Source organism: Lagopus muta, chromosome 6 (assembly GCF_023343835.1).
Source record: "Lagopus muta isolate bLagMut1 chromosome 6, bLagMut1 primary, whole genome shotgun sequence".
Classification (NCBI taxonomy): domain Eukaryota; kingdom Metazoa; phylum Chordata; class Aves; order Galliformes; family Phasianidae; genus Lagopus; species Lagopus muta.
The window spans coordinates 39,204,022-39,224,680 of NC_064438.1; the positions used below are offsets into that span (position 1 = coordinate 39,204,022).

Sequence of the window (20,659 nt, forward strand, 5' to 3'; positions counted from 1 at the left end):
GGGGGAGCGCCACAGCTCACAAGATGGCGGCGGTGCGTAGGGCAGCTCGGAATTCCCGGCGGGTCTTCGACATCTTCGTGGCCGAGGTTCCCTGGACGGTGTCGAGCAGTGAGTGCGCGCTGACTCACTCCCTCCCCTGCCGCCCCCGGCACTCGGGGCTGCCGCGGCTCCATCCCCTATGGCGCAGAGCCGCGTAACCATGCGTCCGTTTTTCCCGCAGAGGAGCTGAAGGAGTATTTCTCCCAGTTCGGGTCGGTGCAGAGGTGCCAGCTGCCCTTCGTGAGTATCCGCCGTCGGCCCCCGCAACCCCCCGGCGTCCCCCGCTGCGCCCGGCCCGCGGGCTCTGCCCTCCTCGGCGCCGGCTCTCCCAGGCCTCTCGGGGTTCACGGCTGCCGCGGGCTTTGAAAGCCGGGTTGTTGTGGCTGAACCTGGCAGGCGCGAAACGACCAGCGTTGTTTTTCTTACAGACCCAAAACGGAGCGTCATAGCGGGCGCTCTAAAGAAAAAATTCCATCCCTGCTGAAGCTCAGGCGGGGCTGCAGGGTCGGGACAATTTGAGACTACCAGCCCTGCTTTATTCCATTGTAATAGCTCGCGCCCCCTCCCAGCTGTCAATGGAAATACGTGTTGTAAAGTATGAAGCAGACTTTTGAAACAGTTGTACTGGTCTCTTATTTCTGAATCCTTAAACAGGACGTGGATAGAAAGCTTAACAGCCTATGTAATAAAAACTTCCTACAGTAACCAGCTTCTTCCCTTAATCTGTAACTAGGACAAAGACACAGGCTTTCACAAACGTTACTGCTGGATTAAATTCTCATCTCCAGAAGAGGTTCAGAACGTGCTCCAGAAGGAATCCCACATACTGGAAGGCGCCAAGGTAACGGTTTCACTCCTCTAGTGCAGTAGCGTGCAGAGTTGGGTCTTTAATTCTGCTCCCTAGTGGATGCTGTAACATCAAATTAATGCCATACTTATTCAAGTGACATTAAGCATTTTGCCACTTCAGTATCCTTTTAGTGTTTCGAAAATTATTTATAGTTATTCTATTGTCTTAGCTTGACTGCTTATAGCTGTGTAACTGTAATAGACCCACAGAGAGAAACCATGTCCAGACATAAAGGTCTTCCATTATGCTAAAGGAACACAGATGTGGTAAAGTTCTTCAGGAACTGCTGTACAACCCTTTATCTATCTGTAATAAAGTTTTCTGCAAGCAGACTCCAGCATCAAATTTGCATTCTAGGGAGAGGCTGGAATGTGACAGAATACAAAGCAGAGCTTTTAAACCAGTAAAAACAAGCGACAGTGCAGTGACAGCTGGAAGCTTGCTTTTGGTACAGTCTCTAAATAAGGTGAATTACTAAGGGGATTTTTATTGTAGACTTGCACATGCTTCAGCTGGCCTAGCTAAAGAGCAACCAGCAGGCTGCTGGAGCAGATATTATCACTTAATGACTTTAAATACACATTATGAATTTGGCCTTATTGTTCTGACAAGCAATGGTAAGAGTACAACCCGTTTGTAAGAGACTTCAGGGGGTCTTGCAAAATGTTGATTATGGTAAAGCATTTTGCTTCAAATGGCTTGTCCTACAGAAGCCTTTGTTCGTTGTGGTTATTTCATGGTGTCTTACAGCTGGCCTGGGAGGTAACAACAGTGCAGAAGAAAAGCAAAACTTCAGTAGTAGTTTACTGAATTTGCTCTTAAGATGCAATAAGCCAGGCAATAGGCTGATACTAGGTAAGCTGAGTTGAAGATAACATAGGATGTTATCTGTAGACAATTACCAAACTAAGTACTGTGACTATCACTGGTGAGTCTTTAGTGTGAGATTCTCAATGTCTTGGAAAATGTGCTGCATTTTACTCTTGAAGTTGCAAGATATCCATATTTGCTCACCTACCAGTGAAGCCATGGACTGTTAACAGGAGGTACAAGAGCTAAAATGCTGCTTTTTTAGTGGAACAGAAGGCTGTTTGTTTTTTTTTTTTTTTTTAATAAAAAGACAAGCCTCTCTAAAAGCAGAACAGGAGCACTTCTGTTAATTCCACTTGAAATTCCAAACTTTTAAGATGTGTTTTGCATGACCACAGCTAGTCTTATCAGTAAATTTTATTTAATATTCCTTCCAGGACTCAGCAGCTGTCACTATAGATCTCACCCATTAACATCTTCCATATAAACATTTCAGAAAAATTAGAAATAAAAAGAAGTCACGGTTTCTTGCCTAATGTGAACGATTTCCATTGTTTTCAGCTATTTCTCAGACAACAGCAAGGTAGAAGATACCTTCAACCAAAGAGAGAATCAGTGTGAATGAACTGTGGAAAGAGGCTTTATTTCACTAAATGTAAAGAAACTGAAATAAAGATTATGGAGAAACTGTGAGTATTGGATTTAAAACAGAACCCAGCTGCTTCCCTTCCTTGTTCAAATAAACTATGGAACAACACAGAAACGCAGGTATAAGCTCTCTAGCATCTATTACAGCATGATACAGTAATTATTTACAGTGGGAGAGCTTGTAACAAATGAAATAAAAGCTTCAGCTACTTAATAAAACCATGGTGGTGGGAAGGGGCTACATTCTTACCCTGAGATGCTGGGCAACAGGGAATTAGCAAAGTCAGAGAACTTGCTATAGAACAGTTCCCCGGTGAAACATTTCCAAGCAGTCTCCATTCTTCATAGGAAACTCCTTGGTAGAGGAACTAGTGTGTGTATATACATCTCCACACAGCAAAAGAGTTCTGAACTGCTTCTTTACATGGCATCACCCTATATACCTCTGTGATATTAAAAACACCTTTTTTTTTTTAATGAAGTCCAAGCTTGCAGTCCGTTTCCTTGCTACTCAAGGTACAGAGGCACTCACTCCTTCCTCCTCTTTTTGCTCTCGTGCTCGTGTTCCTTAGGGCGGCTGCTATCAGAGGGCCGTTTAGAACCACCGTGTTGCTTAGCTTCTTCCAGAAACTTGTCCAAACCAAAAGGATCCTCCTCAAATTGAACTGGTCCGTCTCTGCCTCTTCCTCTGGTGTTACGGTCGGAGTTAGAAAACTCTTTGTCAGGAACAAACCTGTGGGAGAAGATATTATACTCCAGTGTTTGGGACTTCAGAACAGTAATTAAGAGTATTCTGTTTTTATTTTCTTACCTATTGGTCTTAATTCGAGCCTCTAGGTCATCACCATACATATCCTTATCAACATTTTTACTTGGTCTGTAGATGTTTTGAGCCATATCTTTGCCACTTCTCCAGGGCTGGTCATAAACATTATAAATCTCATCCTCTCCTCCAGCAAAGCCACTATCCATACCCTGTGAAGGAGAAAGGTGTACAGCTGTATAATGCAAATGAGTGCCAAACTTCAGCTACTTCATTTTAACATCAAGATACGGGCTTGCTGTCATGCAGATATGAAAACATGCCATGATATGATTTACTATTATTTCTATCAAGTTCAAGCTCTTCATATGCTATGAGTGGTTTTGGGTCTGAGATAAAGTCCAGACAACGTAACACCATGTTTACAAGCTTCAGTCAGGACTACTTCTACACTGCCAGAAAGCAGCAGGAAGGACTGCAGGCCATTCATATTTCAGAATAATCCATCATCTCAGTCTGCCCTGCAAGTACAGCTGGCTATAAAAGCCAAGTGCAGCCATACAGAAATGCATATTAATCAGAATTTCTGGCAAATGTGATTTAAGCTGACTCATCTAAATCACACACAAGTTTATGTAAGCCATGGAAGTAGGAGAGATGCCTGCTTGCTCAGTTCTGATTTGTCAGCTGTCCCTTCTGCCTACAAGTCTTTCGTTACAGGCATGGAAAAGAACGACTGATACACTGCAGGACTATTGTGGGACTTCTAAAAGCCTCATCTCTCTTTTTAATCTCTCAATAGTAAGAACTTCAGGGACAAATGTTTCTGTTATCTGTATATTCAGAAGGTTTTATATTATAAACAGTAATGAGAGTGGCAACTATTTACTTGCTGCTCTTTCAGAGCACATTCTCCTTATTCAATCAGTACAATTACACAAAAGAAAGCGAAGCTACTGGAACTTGAAGGCAAAATAGCTTTTCTCTCCTACTTTTCTCCCCACAGACCCAATCCACTTCAGAACAGTTACACATTCGGCTACAGAGTAGGGAGATTAGCAGTTTGCTACCCATTAAGTAGAGATTCCTCAGAGCTCATCCACACCATCCATTAAAACAAGGTTCCCTCTGGACTCCAGCTGTGCCCGCTGGAACGCGTTTGCTTGTTCTCACAAAACTACACAACTGTGACAAGGTATTTTTACCTTGCTCTGGTTGAACAGCCTCTGGTCATACTGGACTTCATTAGATGGCCTGGGGTTGGGTACACCTAGTGCAATGACTTCACTGATATCTCTGTTTTCATTTCTCTGCAGCTTTGACCTGAAATGAAAATTCTGAGTTTTATTAAGTCAGATAAACCTTTTTTGTTTTTAAAAAACATGCTCAATTGCGACCCGTTTCTCTATTAGTAGCTCACTATTTGCCCCAGATACCAGATTTTAACTGGTACTGTTTCTCACTAGGTAACATTTAAAATTTGTCTCCTGGCAAAGGAGACATTTGGGAAACTTATGTTCAGGCTAAGCATGACATTTAAATTTACTTTCCACTGTCTGCAATTTATATCAAGCTGATTTGGGCTAAAATGTCTTTTTTTTTTGCACAAACTAGTACAATTATATTCTTGAAAGGCTGGGCAATCTAATTTTAAGATATTAGAGATTTTAAGCTCCAGAAACCATTTGTCCTCAAGAAATCTAGCTTGTGCAAACAAGTTACTTCCATTTACATTCACAGATCAAAACACATTTTAAATGTACAGTTTCAAGAAAATTCTACTGATTATATTTCAATCTCACTGAAAACACAGGTATCAACCTCCTTCTGTGAACATGGTAATAAAGTCTGAATATGCTGAGGATCTGCCAACCAACCAATCCTCTCCTCCCCCAGAAGGGCACAAAAAACCCCACCCAAAACAACAACAACAAATAAATAGTGAAAGTCTTCTCTTTATCTGGAAAAATCAAAATTTCTTAAATCAGCCATGTCTGACTGCAGATAGTCTAAGCTTAACTTTCCAAAGACATGGATTCTACAAACAAGTGCTATATTGACTAAAATTTACCCCAGGCTAGCCCCACACTTCCTTTCAACTTAGAACACTTTACATTCATTAAGTGTTATGGTTGCAATCCAACTATTTCCTGTATATAGCCAGCGACGCTAACAGAGCTTGAAGCCCTTATCACACAACACTCCCATAGTCTAACTCAGTTATACCATTCCATACCAGTGAGCATCTCCACAACGTAAAATCCAGGTACTGATGTCAAGGAAATGGAGAAAGCTGTATTCAATAGCTTCCATAGTGGGGAATCCTGTATCAGTACAGTAATAAAGCAGCTTCTTTGTTTGTGACTCACCTTTTATCAGGAGCTGCCCTGGAGAGATTTCTGTCGTGCTGTCTCTCTTTGCGCCGGTCATGTCTTATTTCATCTCTTTCTCTAGCTTCTCCATCCTCTGAACACATGCAAGATTGCTTATTACAGACAGCTACTGAAGTCTGAATTAACTACAGCACAGACATTGGCACAGTGATTCAGTTCAATACTCATTTCCAAAAGAGAAGTGACCCTCAGCACTGTATGTTAGGTTTTAACTAACCGGACATAAGGAGAACACTAACTTGCTCACTTAAACATACTTGATAAGAGACCTACAGCAGACATACACAACAACTATGTTTCCTGAACTTTAAAGAGCTCAGAATTTTTGTCATTCTACAAATTAACACCCTAAATACCTGCTGATGATTGTATCAGACCCTTTTCTGTGTTACACGTTAGTATAAAAATGCCATTCAAACACAGGCATCTTGAAGAACATTCTGTAACTCATTATCACCAAATCTCTTGGGCTGGAATATGTCTACCCCTGCCCCAAGCAAGATGAATGCTGAAATCAAACCATATTGCTCTGAGCTTTCCCCTTCAGGTCAGGAAACCCTCCATGGATAGACATTCAACCTCTCTGGACAACCCATTCCACTGTTTTTTTTTTTTGTCCTGATGGGAATTTTTTCTCCTCCTACACTGTTTGAAGTACCCACTTGAGATTTTAACCATTAACTCATTTTTCCATGGTGTAGCTGTTAATCTCTCCATAGGAAGCCTGACATTAGGTTAACACCAAGCTCTCTGTTCCGCAGGCAGAACACACTTCATTCTCTCAGCATCTCATCACGCAGATGCTCTGCCCACCCGGCCATTTTGGTGACCCTCCACTGCAGTCATTCCTGTTCATCAATGCCTGTCTTGAACCGAGAGTCTCTTAAGTGGACACTATTCCAGATGCAGGCTAGCACATGACCAGTAAAGGAAAAACAACTCTGTCCTTCTGGCTGCACTCCTGCTGATGCAGCTTAGTATGCCCGTAGGAATACTGCTGCCAGGGCATGCTGCTAGCTTTTCTTCAGCATTTTGTCCACTAGGACTCCCAGGTGCTCCTCAACAGATCTGCTCTGCAGCCTGCTAGTTCTCAGCCTGTACTCTTGGAATCAGATTAGTCCATTTCAGCTGCAGTATATGATCATATTCTCCAACTTTAAGTGACATTAAGAGAACTGCTTTGTAAGTTCAGCACCTTGATCTCTGAAATGTCACTTCAATCAAGACATAAGACACCACAGTGGTACAATTTAGTTAGGTTATTAGATTCTGAGCCTGGTAGCCAAAGCTGCCTCTCTTTAAGACCAATTATAACAACATCAGAGACAGAATACTGCATTTACCATCTTTGGAAACTTAAAGATCATTTAGTTCTCATAGACAAAGTCAAAACAAGCCATTCCTGAAAAAGAAATTAGATTAGAACAGTCCATGAAAGCCATTACTTTGTACTGATCCAGTTATAGTGATCAATTCCTCAATGATCTCCTTAAACCTAGGATTGAAATTCAGATCCCCACAAATTAAGCAAACATGTTGGCTGTTAAGGAAAGATGTAAAAACCAGATGTTACATTTATAGTTAACATTTGGGTATTTTAATTTCTCAGGTTATTTCTGCAAACCTATGCTTCAGAGAGTGTAAAAAAAAAATAAATCCCAAAACCAGACAACCCCACAGTATCTCAGCAACAAAGAAATGTACCTTTTTCAACATGGGTTTTGATTCCTGCTCTTCTTTCTCTTGCTTTCTGGGCCATTTCTCGGAGCTTTTCCTCATGTTTCTCTTTTTCTTTCTGAGCCATTTTCCTCTCCACCTGGGCACGCATCTCCACAGCCTCACGAGCCTGCACACATAAGACCCCTAGTTAGCACCAGATCATCTGTGCTGGAGTTACACAGTAAACAGGGGAAGAATTGAGTCCTATAGTTGAAGTTCAAAACCAGGAAAATATCACAGTTCGAGCTGAGGAACAACAGACATGACCTCCAATAATTTAATCCATGCTGAACCACTGATTCAAACATACAGGGGATAAAAACGTTACAGGAGCCTAGAAGCAGGAGACCAAAAAGCTATAGCTGTTCCCCAAGCTGATTTTCCCAAGGAATTAAACACATAATAAAGGTAAAACCACATGGAACAGAACAGTTTAAACAACCAACTGACCTTTCTGTCAGCTATATAGAGAGCCTCAGCAAGCTTGGCAAAGTTCTCATTAATGTGAACAGTCTGCAGTCCTCTTCCATCTGCAGCCAGCCGCTTGTCTAACGGGATGGTGTAACCCTAAAGGGGAGGCAGGCAGTTACAGAAATTAGCAAGGTTTTTAATAGCAAACTTTATTACATTTATCGGGTAAGAAAACAACAAAAAAATACACTATCACAGAACTCAGCCAATCATTAATTTACCTCCATGGACTTTCTTTAGATGTACTCCAAATTCGTATCAGGCAATACTAAGCTTCCCTCCAATTCCATCCCACCCCAAATCTAGATCACGTTTTCCCTTCAAGTATGAGTGAGAATGAATTTCTGGTTAAGCTCTGCTTTTTGCTTTAAGAATTGTAGGTGACAGCTTTCCTACTCTCTAGGTAGTTTTACCATTTCTTTTTAAAACTCGATTTCCCTGAAATGCTCTCATTAAGAGATCAGCTGACTCAAAAATGAGAAATTACGGGTCAAGGCTGCAAGCAAAAGCAAGAGACACTACATGCCTGCATTCAGAAGCTGAAATCTGCAAGTATCTATAGATATTTTAAGATTCTTCAGATAACTCTACAAAATTTTTGCTTTGGTTTTAGCATCTGTAACCTAAAATTTGATCTACTAATTAGTGTCAGTCCCAGCGATGCAGCTGTGTTGGGGTAGGAAAAATAACATCAGTGCATGCAGCTGTCCTTTCTCCATTTGAAGAGGCTGTCTCACAATAACAGCTGAAGTTCAAGAGCTAGATTGGTCATTGCAGCATGTTCTAAGTTCTCATTTCCCTCTGAATGTAAACTTACTGCTGATAAAACCAAAGGTATAAGACATAACTACTCAAACAAGAAATAGCTAAGCTAGCCTATGATAAAAACTAATTAGTATAAGAATGCAAGAAGGATAACTTGCTGGAGATTCAGACAAGTATTAAGAAGAAACATGCTTGATTCTCTAAGAACTTTCCTTTTTTTCAGTTCAGATGGCTTTACTGCATCAGCTCCAGAGACTTTGGTTTGCTCCATATACAGCACTATTACGGGGATTTTAACTAATACCATTTTTCTCCTTTCAAAGTGTATAATCTCAGCCATGTATTCTCAGTTCTATACTGCTGTCATTTTGACAACTATGCACCAGAGAGAAAAAATCTGAGCTGTACAACTGTGTATTCTCTGTGCTGGAAAAAAAAAACAAACAGTTTATCTAACTCTGGGTGTTTAAAACTAGTACAAAAAATGTATGTCTAACAGCAAAGTCTAATATTTGAAAGGTGATTTTATGACAACTTGATTACCTTTGCATTTTTCCAGTTTGAAATGCATGGAGGAATTTTCCACTCTTGTTGCTCTTTCACAGTCATCTGATTGAAATGAGAAAATAATCTTTAGTTTTACAGCAAAAGGAAATACTGTTTCCATTCTCAAATGCAATTGTAGTACCACTGACATTAATGAGCTTCATGGCACTCACTGGAGAAAAACAAAAAAAAGGACACACACACACACACACACAAAAAAAAACAACAAACAAACAAACAAACAAAAAAAAACAACCACTCTTCCTAGCAGGAATTAAATGTTCCTGCATGGTACCTTTGCTAACATAGCAAAACATTATGGTACAGCTATTTAGCTATACCTAAACTTTCACCACACATGTTAGAACTTACAGTCAGGTTGTTAACACTTGAACATTAAATGGCAGTTCAAGTTGTAGGAAACTGAAGAACCTCTACAGATACCTCTGAGAGAAGATAATCCTTCTCAATACAAGAAATGCCCCATTGTTTTTCTAAGAGTAGAATGAGCACACCAGGGCTAAAGCCTCAGTCTACTCACCCATGCCACAGACAAGCCCTGCAATGCAAACCTATGCATGGGCAATCTACTCTGCCCTTGACAAGTTACATAGGAGAAGAGGTAGTTTCAGAACTGTCCAAATGAAAAAAAAAAAGAATAAAAAAGAGGCTGTACCAGGCACCAAATCTGTCACTTAAATTATCGCAAGGACAGAAAGGAAGAAAAGGTGCATGGAAATGAACTACATCAATGTACAACCTAGGATTCCAGCTAGAAGTGAGAAGGTAGCTATGGTACTTCATACCTTTCTACTAGGAGAGTGCATCACAGGTGCTGGAGGAGAAGGTGGTCCACGTGGAATCTTCTTATTAATTCTGAACAATTAACAAAACAAATGCAATCAGAATGTTGTATGAAAATATACTTCAGAATCTTTTATTTGCTATGAAGAAGTTTTGAATACCTACTTGAATCTTGGAGGTTCCATGGGGTCTTTCTGCATTTCCACCATCCGAATAACTCTCTGTTTTGCTCCAGAATTGAAGGCAACACCTTGCTGAGATGGAGTGTACCTGAATAAAAGGAAGTGCTTCAGCTTTCTGCAGGCAGTCAGGTATTCCCTTCCTACCACCGTTTTCCCTCAGTTCACTGCTCTGGCTGCATTTTCACTTTATCCATACCAACTAAAGACATTTAGTTGGTATGGATAAAGTGAAGACATTCAAAGACAGTGTAAATGCCAGGAGCAAGTAACCTCACAGAGAACACTTATCTATATGCAAGTAATCAATTGCACTGGATAGAATGCATCTCCCCAGGGCTCTATTCTCCTGTTTAAACCCGGACTCACAAAGTTATCACAAATACTAGCTTCCTGATAATTACAAATTCTTTCAACTGAACTTCTTATTTACAGGAGGAATCTTGCAACAAACTCTGTTTCAGCTTGAGTCTCCCAGTGAGGAGCCTATTTCCAGGACTACATCATCCACAGTCCCCCCTGACAGATCTGTTTTTACTGCTAAGGCAATAAGCCACTGGAAGCACTGCCACTCATGATGCACTCAGACATACCTCAACACACTTCAAACTAAATTATCAAGAGCAGGTTAATTCATAACACACAAACTAGCTTCGTAGAACCTCCAGAAGGACAGACTTGAGTGTCAGGGAACATCCTAATTGTGTACCTAAGCTCTGGTGCATGCACCAGCACTACACACCGTATGTACTGCGCAGGAGCCAGTTTGTCTGCTGCTCGAACTGGCATTGCAGCCGCAATTTTCTGGGACACTGACTTCTCCAAGGCTGCTCTGGTCTTCTCTGTTATCTGAAGAAGAAAACACCACAGTCTGCATCTCATTGGAACACACAAGACATACAATGTACTTCAAGTAAACGAGGCACATCAGTGCATACAACACCTCTCTAATTGTCTCCTCATCTGGTCTTTGCAGTTCAGGATCATCCACATTCATGACTTCTTTTGGCACAAGATCCGTGTACTTGCTGTAAATAATCTAAAAGACAACATGTGTTATTAGTGCTGGAAAACAGAATAAATAAAATTAAAAAAAATATATATAAATACTTCAGCCCTAGATTAAAGGTTTGATACTAATTAAAGCTTGTACACAAAAATAAATACGTTATATTTACACATTCTTCAGTGACTTCCACAGAACAAGGAAACACTCTTCATCCCAATTTACAGATAAGATAATCACAGAAAACCAATCTAACTGAATACAATTATGGAAATCACTCTTGGAACTGGGATTAGGCACAAACTACTGCTTCCTTTCCCAACATTTTTCCTTCTTCAGGATCCGAAGCAGACAGAAAATTTGCATTTTTATTTCTGTTTCCAAGATTAACTTAATTTCATATATGCTTTTTTTTTTTTTTTTTTTTTAAGCATTTAGATTCATTTCATTTGTACATTCCCGGAAAGTTTGAGAAATCTGTTCTCACCACTTTCCCTTACACGGGTACTTCAGCCTTCATACAATATGCAACTGGGTGTCACTACCTTTGAAGGCCCAAATTTGAAATACACTGAAAGAACGTTGTTAGAGAAGTACAGGGAAAAAGCTCCACTGTGTTGCATTAATGTTGCACATTTATCCATTACAGTAACATGCGAAAGTCTTCAAAGAGTTAAGTCATTATTTTAAGCTTACATGTATAAAGCCCACATCTAACTAGGAAGCTGACCTGCCTCAGTATTAATTTGGCACACAAAAGCCATTTACTGCTTCTCATCCAACACTGCTAACACTTTAATCCCTTAGATTAGTAACAATGGTGTTGCAGCATCTCAAAATGAAGGAGACCTGAAGAGCAGCGTTTCTCTGTGCAACTCTAAATCCAAACGTCTTGCTGCATGAAGAACCAAGGATGCTGCAAAAACTCTGATCACCCCTGAAGGCAGGGGAAGAAAAAAGCCTAAGAGGTTTTCTCAAACCTACCACATGATGGGGTACAATTGAGCTACATGAACTAGTTAAACCATACAATACTGCACACAAAAGAAAAGCTGCAGCAATGCGGAGAAAAAAAAATAATCAGTAATACTGATGGAATTTGCCTGGGAATACCAGATTTGTTTGTCTCCATCAAAATCTGAAGAACTGATACGACTGCATGTTCTAACTGGAGCCCTTTTTTGAGCTGGCATAGAGAAATGAAAGATGTTGCACTGCGTGGTTCTTCCAGACATTATCTTATTTTAACATTAATATTCAGAAGTCCTATTGATCCAGGGTAAGGAGACTGGGGCAGTTTGATATTCTAATATGCTAATTCCCTACTATTTTCACGTAGGGAAATTTAAAAGGAAGCAAGGGCCTGAAAAGCAGAATAGCCTTCTAGCTACAAATTAAATGCTCAATTTTTGGTACAGACAGGCAATTCCTTTTCTGTTTCAGGCAGTGACCAGAAATCTGCATGCCACATGCCATGAGAAAGAGAACAATTTCACCTAAGTAGCTCATGGTAGGATTTAGCCATGAGTCACATTCACAGTTCCAAAAGACAACGTACAGAGGCATGTATCTTAACAGCAATTTCTTAATTTAACACTCAGAACATCTCTCCTCAATACATTTTATTCTATCTATCCAGAACAGCCCTGTGTAGCTCTCATCAATCCCACGTGTTGTCAAGAAGCTACTATTAAGTGTGGCAGATTGAATGCCTTCCTCATCAAAGAATGACTTCCCAATACAGAGCACAGACCATTTCAGAAGCCATCACAATTATCTGGCTGGAAGCCTAGCAAACATACTATGGGAAATCTAGCAACAAACTCTCAAACCAAACTCCACTGTGAAGGCAAATAACGTTATGAGTAAGGAATGCTTCTGACATTATTTTAGCTCAGTTCATGGTCTCTTAACCTGTCCTATTGCTGTGACAGGAGTTCCTACAAGCGTGGAACCACTCTCCTGTGAATGCTTCAACTGAATTCACAATAATGAGAGTAAACTCTAGATAAGGCTTGTTGCTCTTTTCTTCTCCATTACCATCTAAGCCACAGCCTTGGGCCACAAAGAAAAACCATTCTTGCCATTAAAAAAGTAACTGAGCTAATAGTTCAGTTCCCTTACTGACCTAATAACAACACAGTAAGCAATTACATCCCTTTTTTCTCCCAATAAGGAGACAGTGTATCAGTCTCACCAACCTGCAGGTCAATTATCAATGCTCCAAGCGCTACTTCAGTCTGACTTTTGTCAAGAGCACAAGAACTGGAAGAACTCTCAAGACCTAATGACACAGCTAGTGCTGAAAGCCCTTTCTCTGGATAACAGCGTGGAACTTCATCCTCAGATATGTAAGGTCATACATCCAGATTCATCAACATTATTCAGCATTTCATATCCAGCAGAATTGCAGACTGACAAGCCTTCTGTTTGGGGAAGGCAATCTCAATCATGTCAGCATTTTTCAAGGAAAACTCTCTGAAGCAACTATTTTTTAAATTTGTAAAGGAACAGATGCAAGAGAGATGAACCAGTGCAACAGTACAAACTGCTGACAAGCCATCTAGATGCAGGGTCTGGATGATGGAACTGCTGCCTCTACAAGAAGGCAGAACACTAAATTCAACCTCAAATAAGCCATAAATTGTTGCAAAAGCAAAATCTGCTTCTTAACTCAGACCAAACAAGTAACTCACAGAAGAGCATCAGAAAATCCTTCTTGTTCCTGGTAGTCTGTTAAGTATTTGTTTCTCTTAGCTCTAAGTATTAGAATTGAAGAAATACTTGAATTACAGCTGCTGCTCTCAGGATAATAAAACGTCTGTATGTAATCCTACTAATATGCACTATTGAAAGTGCTACCATACAGAAAGCATGATTCAGCTTATCCCTGATCACTGAAGAATAGTTCCCTATGACATATTTACCAATACTTTATCAGGCCCTCTGCAAAACAAATCAAGCAATAACACTTCTGTGACTTCCAGTGAAATTGTTTCAAATACTGTATTTTGCTGCAACTTTACTCCTCCTTGAATCACAACTCGTCTTTAACCTTAGCGTTTACATCCAGCTGGGTGCAGTTAGGATTAAACTGCACCAGAAGGAAGAGCTGAGGGAAAGAAGCTAGGAAACCCTACTTCTAGTTCAATTGCTAACAGAGCCTGGTTTTGGCAAAGCTACCAGCTATGCCACACCAGTAAGCACGGCCACAAAACAGGAACATCCGTGCTTCTTTACACAAGTGCAACAGACGAGTCGTGTAACAACTGCTGCTACAGATCTTCATGGAACTGATATGACAAACGTTAACAGCATGAAGTTAAACTTACTACAACTCTCCTAGTTTTCCCATAGCACTTATCAAGCTCTTCTTCTAAGCTTTTATGTGACATTCTTTAGCAGATGAAAGCAATGCTGGAGGCACACTACTGTCAAGACCTGTTCTTTACAGTATTGCCATAATTCTGAACCAAATAACATACAGCAGGAGATTGGTCTTTTTTTTTTTTCCCCTGAAGTTTATTGCAATTTCTAATATTTTTTTTCCAAATACATTTAGATGCTGATGTTCAAATCTGAACAAGCCTATTATATTAAAATTCAATCTGATCCTATAAGTGAATCTATCTCTGACAAAGCTGTAAAGGTTTTGGGTTTAACGATACCTTCCCCTCCCACCCTTTTTATTTGTCCTACAGCTTTCTCCTTAAAACAGGTATGACTGTCATCTCCCATCTACTCTTCTTCTCCACTTTTTTTTCCCCCCCCATTTTGGGATAAGTAAAATTTCTATTTATCAAGTATTAAGTGTCACAAAATTCTCTTTGTGTCATTATTACTTTAGCATCCTTCTCCTGACAAATATTTCAAGATGCTACATAAGGTCTGATTAAAACCCAGTGAGTCCCCTCAATATTTAGTTTCTGTTTTCTCTCAGACTGCTCCCCATCCATATGACATGCAGTTTGACTGATTTGAACTCTTTTTTTTCCCAAAGGTGCTGCAGTAAGTTAAGATGCGTGAGACAAGGATACACAACTTGTAACGCTTCTAACACTCAGTTGAATATTAGTTAGACATGAAATCCTATTGGCATTAACTCTGCAACTTTAGCAACTGTAGGATCAATTTAAAACAAAAAAAAAAAAGCCCATTTTAATCAGAGAATCCCACTGATATTCTTCGAATGCTTGCCCTGTTTTGTTTGTGAGACAATGGTCACGTTCTGCTCCTGAGCATTAAGAGGCATATTACAGACCCTTAAGCTTTTCAAGACAATTTAAATTAAAGGATAAGAAACCAAAATATTATGTTGAAAACAAATATTCAAATCTATCAACTACAATAATCACCACGTTTTCATTTGTTTGAGCTGCCCTATTCTTTACAGGAGATGCTCTCTCTAACAAGGAGTTCATCAAACATTTGGTCATGCCTCATTTCCAGCCACCAACACTTATCAGAAAAAATAAAAAAATGAATGTAGTCCACTTCATTATACTTGAAAAAGCAGAAGTAAGATATTCCACAGAAGGAACTTGAAAGACATCAAACTGTTTCATCAACACTAGTTTGAGCTGCACAAGACAAAATATAACCTCTTTGTTTTTAGAAAGACAACTGCAGATGGGAAATGAAAGATGGATTCCATTAAACTCAGTGAAATCACTGAACCTAACACAGGATTTTCGCTACATAAGCACCAGCAATGCTTTCTGCTGCAACTTATTTAAAAATAGTAAGTTTCTAAATAAATAATAATAATATAATAAATAATAATTTAGCTTCAAATACTAAATTAGTAAAACATAAGATGCATTTCAGTATTCTGAAAGCTAAACTGTGTTTTCTGACTTTTTAGCCTCTTTTCTTTCCACACTGAAATAAGGCTATCTGTGACCAGGCCCGCTTTCAACTTCTTGTCTTCATGGAAAAGCCCTCTAATGAAAGCTGTTACGCCATTAATTATGTTTTCCTTAGAGACTCTCATCATCTCTATCTCCTCTTTTTAACTGCAAAACAGCATCACACACGCGGCAACAAAATTCTTGCTCATCCTATCCTCCTAGTCTAAATGCTCACATCTGTCTGACATCATTTCAGCTCTTAAGAAAAACAGGAATGTATTTCAAAGAGGTAATTCATTTGTCTAATGTCAAACCAGTGACTACAAGTCTATGCAACACGTGCAACTTCTCCAGGTACATGTGTATATGTCACAGTCCACACTTTTGAGATCAGGATTACCTTGTCCTTTGATTGTCCTTGTCGAGCAATTGCGTCGTATTTTATTTTTCCTTCTGCATCCACCTGAACAGCCAAAGCATTGGACATTTTTTTCTTTCGGCCCATATCCAATGGATATTGGGCCACATGAATCTCTGGAAAAGCACCTCCATCTCCAAAATCCTACATAAAAAAAAAGAAAAAGGTGGGAATGACTGAAAGACAAAAACGTGGTACAACCATAGAATCATACAATGGCTTGGGTTGGAAGGGACCCCTAGGATCATCAAGTTCAGGCAGGGCCACCACCCTCCAGATCTGGTACTGGAGCAGGTCATAACATTTGCATGGGTGAGAAACGGAACAAAACAGTGGATTGATTTTAACAAAATGAAACACTGCTAAAATGCTCTAGCAGCATTACTGTTCTGGCTTGTAAAAGAAAAGATGACTACAGTTTATGCTTGTCAAAAGGAAATACAAAGACATTCTGCAGGAAACTCAAGAATTATTCCTTACTCAGAGAAATTGCTTGTATCACTGGCTAGGGCATGCAGGCAGTACAGCATGACAGGCAGTAAATGATCAAGTATTTAATTCACACGCAAGTTATTAATTAGAACTTCTAGAATTTATCTGCTGCAATAAAGCAACTGCTGAAACATGCGAAAATGAACCACTAGAGATTTCCATCATAAAATTGCTATTCTTGTAATTATGATAACTAAAATTATGTGAAAAAATTTAAAAAGCTTTCCAACACTCCCAAGCCTGCAGCTCACAGCTTTACAATGGCATGAATGCTAAGCTACCAATTCCCTTATTTTGACACGTGACTTGAAAACTGGACAAGAAACCAATAGTTTGGTGTTCTTAACAGATTACTTTTCCTTTTGTTCAACTTCTTGCTGTAAAACCATTTAAGGAGCAAAATAAATTAAAGACCTCTTTAAGCAGACCATCCTGGCTCACTAACACTGAAGATGCAAACAGAATTGGTACACAATTGCTAAACCAAGTTCAGGCTACGGTTTCAAAAGCAGTTCTCCAAAGGAGGCATTTTCTCTAAGCAACACTATTGTCTCCTTTCACCCTTCTGCAATGGCTTTCATTTTGCCCAACAGCAAACCATAGCAGAAAGGATAGCTGTCTTGTGTAGGTTGATCTCCCACACATTCACCATGAGACCAAACAGCTACCACCACTGCAGCAGGCAGCACGGGCCGAGACTGGAACAAGTGGGCAGAACATTTCTTTCCAAAGCAGCACGGACTCATGCTAGTCTCAAGCGCTCACTGAAATTCAACTTCAGTTGTTTAAAGCCTTCCTCTGGATGCCCCATGTTCAACAGTTAACTACAGAATCAATATTAAAGCATAATCCAGAACTAAATTCAGCTGTCCCTCAGATTTTTCTCAATGACCAAATCTATTAAGAATAGATGCTGTTTTTCAATTATGGCATTTCTGGATAACCAGATAGAAACTACACAAGCAATTACTATTCTTTAAGAATTTGTTTTTGTCTATGAGGCAAAAAGGGCAGTCTCTAGTGATCTTTCTGAGATGTGCAGCATTTTCTGGCCCAGCCAGCTGGAAACTGATTGAACTAATTTAAGGGTGTTCTTTTTTTTCTTTTTCTTCCTCCTTAACATTTAGGATAAGTACTCAAACAGTAACTTTAGTAATGAGCACTGTAAGGAAAAAACTAAACTATGCATTTCATTACCATGACCTTTATTAAATGCTGAAATTCCATAAAACTATTTTATTTTAGACAACCACTAGAACTACTGCTTTAAGTCACCTTATCCAGCACTCCCACACCTAACACGTTTTTCTCCATTACCACTCCCCAACAGCAGTTATCTTTTGCTACCCTAAGAACACAGAACACACAAGCATTCTCTTCTCTGCTATGCACCTGTTCACTTATTCCACCTGTAATCTGGACACGTAATTAACAAATAATGATAGAGCGATGGTACAGGCATCATTCTTGGAGGGTCACTGAATTTGCAGACCTTAAATAGAAAGGGGACAGACCTAGTTCCACATTACCATGGTGACAACCACAGAAGAGAAGAAACTCTAAAATTTGCTGTTTACCACCAAACTTTTCAAGTAACTGCATGAATTGGGACAATTTCCTCCAAACAAAGAATGCATTAGTCTGGATGGAAATTCTGCATATAGACCTGCACAATTCTCTGTAATAATCTCAGGAAACGTGATGGTTTATTTCTACTCTGGAAAAACACACTTTTATCACTGCTAACGCAGCTGTATTAGTACGATGAGAGTTTAAACACCCACCTCTAGTGTCCGCGGTATCCATCCTTTCCGGTAGCCGTACGGAGGAGGCTCCCTTCGTGATGAGACCAGAGCAGTCTGCCTGGATCTCTGAGCCCTCGCTCTTTCTTCTAGCTCTAGCTGGTCTTGGGACAGCTGGGTTGGAGCTGGTAAAAAACTGCACGTCCCCAGACAGCCACCAAAAAAAAAAGACACATCAAAAGGTAAATCTTAGAAAGGTGAACTCCCACCTTTCCTGCGAGCAGTTTTCCCCAGGCGGACACCTCGCCACAAAGCCAAACTCCCACGTCCCGGCTGGGCACGCCGCACTCTCGCACCCCCGCCGCCCTCCGCGCACCGCCAGGAAGCGTTCGGTACGGCAGGGCAGGCCGCGGAGCCGCGCTCCCGGGGCGGCAGCTCGCAACAAAGGCCTCGCTCGCGGAAAGGAAAAGCCGAAAAGAGAACAGATACCCCACAGCGGCCCTAATCCTCTCCCTCAGAAAACGCGCGGAGGCCCGCCGAAGCACGCAGCGGTGCGGAGGCCCCGTCCCGCTCTAGGCCGCACAAAGCGGGCAGCGCGGGCAGCTCCCGCGGGCCCGGCCCGCATCCAGGAGGGGCCGCTCGCCCGGCCGCGCACCCACCGCCGCCAGCGCCGCGTCACCGCGACCGGAACAGCTCGGGAGGCAGAAGAACGCACCTGGTGAGCGCCATCTTTGCCAACGCTCACTCAGAGTTAGGCCGCGGGCCGGGGGAGGGACGCGCGCCGCAGACGCGCGTGCGCCGCGGCGAGCAGCTGGGAGTTGTAGTCAGGGAGACGGCACGCTGCGGAACGGGCGCGTGCGCGCGCCGACGGCGCAGTGGCTGCTGGGAGGCCTGCGGTGCCCGTGGGGAGGGTGGCAGCTGGCGGGTAGCGCGCGGCGCGGTGCTGCTTTGCGTTGCCTCCAGGCTCCTCGTGGCGCCTCGTGGAGCCGCAGAGCTGGGGAGGCTGCGGGACCCTGTGGGTGCGTGTGGTTCAAGGTCCAGGTGGTATTTGAGGATCTGCAATGAACAGATCCCGTTGGGCAGCCTGTGGCGGCGCTCTGCCACACGCACAGTGAGTTAGTGCTCCCCAGTCCTCAGATGGAATCTCCCGTGTCCCAGTTTGTGCGCGCTGCCTGCTGTCCTGCAGCCCGCGTCCAGCCGCCGGAACTTCTAGGAAGGGAAGGCTGGAGGAGGGGTCAGGAGTTCCCGTTGCAATCCTGTGCTAAAGCGTGCCTTGTCTCCGCCGGGACTTGGGTTTGGCGTTTGTGCTTTGGTGGCAGTAGCTCTGTCATCGTCTCTGAGTGACAGAGATGTCGCCTTCTCTCCAGGACAGCGGGCCTCTCAGGAGTTCTTCAGACAAAGCTGAGCATATGAGACTGTGACGTATATCATTTATCAGTAATTGTCACGAGCAAAGCTCACCTGCCATCTCTCCTACCCTTGCCTGTCAGTCATTTAGTAGCAGAGTTGCTGTTGTCTGACAGTTCTGGTCCTGGTCAGAAGCCCTTTGCCTGTTTCTGTCTGGAGTTGAGGAATGACTTATTCTCCCTCCTGCGTTCCTGATTCTTCCTGTGCATCATCTACCATTGTGTGGTAAATACACGGCTTTGGGATCTATTGCAGCCAACCTGTAAGGCAGACACAAACTAAAACAGAATGTGGGCAGTGTGGTGCTGCTTCTTTGCTGGTTTCCTCAGTCTCACAGCTGCGTGGTTGCCCTCTCCATGCAGACAGTAGGCTGTTTGTGTTTGCAGATCTTTATAGCTGCCTTGGCTATAAGCAGGAGCAGTTCTTTTTTCAACACTTTATTTCACCTGAACCCGCTTCTTTTTGTGGTTTGCTTTTAATGTGCAAATTGGTTGATGTAGAGTTTACGTCTATGTAGGGTTCATAGCACAGTGTAGACCGGACTGTATGGTATGATGAGGCTATATGGGCTTATTCAAAATGCCATGGTTCTGTAAACTCATCTCTGTCTGTATTTTAGGCACGTGCTGCTAATTCAGCTGTGGATAACTTCTTGTTCCTGCACTGCATTACCTGTTGCATGTCAAAACTAAAAAATGCTGATGTAAATGGTTTAACTGGACAAAAATGTTTACTGAAATATATTTCTTTGAGAAAT

General features: G+C 41.5%; 2 protein-coding genes across 2 annotated transcripts; one reads left to right on the plus strand and one right to left on the minus strand.

Annotated features, from left to right (window-relative positions):
* On the plus strand, positions 1-2,375 carry LOC125694476 (SRA stem-loop interacting RNA binding protein). The gene is made up of 4 exons (XM_048947750.1): positions 1-108; positions 221-279; positions 773-880; positions 2,261-2,375. Exons 1-4 carry the CDS (start codon positions 24-26, stop codon positions 2,318-2,320), a joined length of 312 nt encoding a protein of 103 aa, XP_048803707.1. The 5' UTR covers positions 1-23; the 3' UTR covers positions 2,321-2,375.
* SNW1 (SNW domain containing 1) lies at positions 2,316-19,343 on the minus strand. The gene is made up of 14 exons (XM_048947741.1): positions 19,211-19,343; positions 18,538-18,691; positions 16,244-16,405; positions 10,931-11,026; positions 10,730-10,836; positions 9,974-10,078; positions 9,811-9,880; positions 9,002-9,067; positions 7,673-7,789; positions 7,208-7,349; positions 5,480-5,576; positions 4,316-4,433; positions 3,159-3,322; positions 2,316-3,080 (listed from the first exon to the last, which is right to left on the minus strand). Exons 1-14 carry the CDS (start codon positions 19,222-19,224, stop codon positions 2,876-2,878), a joined length of 1,617 nt encoding a protein of 538 aa, XP_048803698.1. The 5' UTR covers positions 19,225-19,343; the 3' UTR covers positions 2,316-2,875.
* Positions 19,344-20,659: the final 1,316 nt, after the last annotated feature.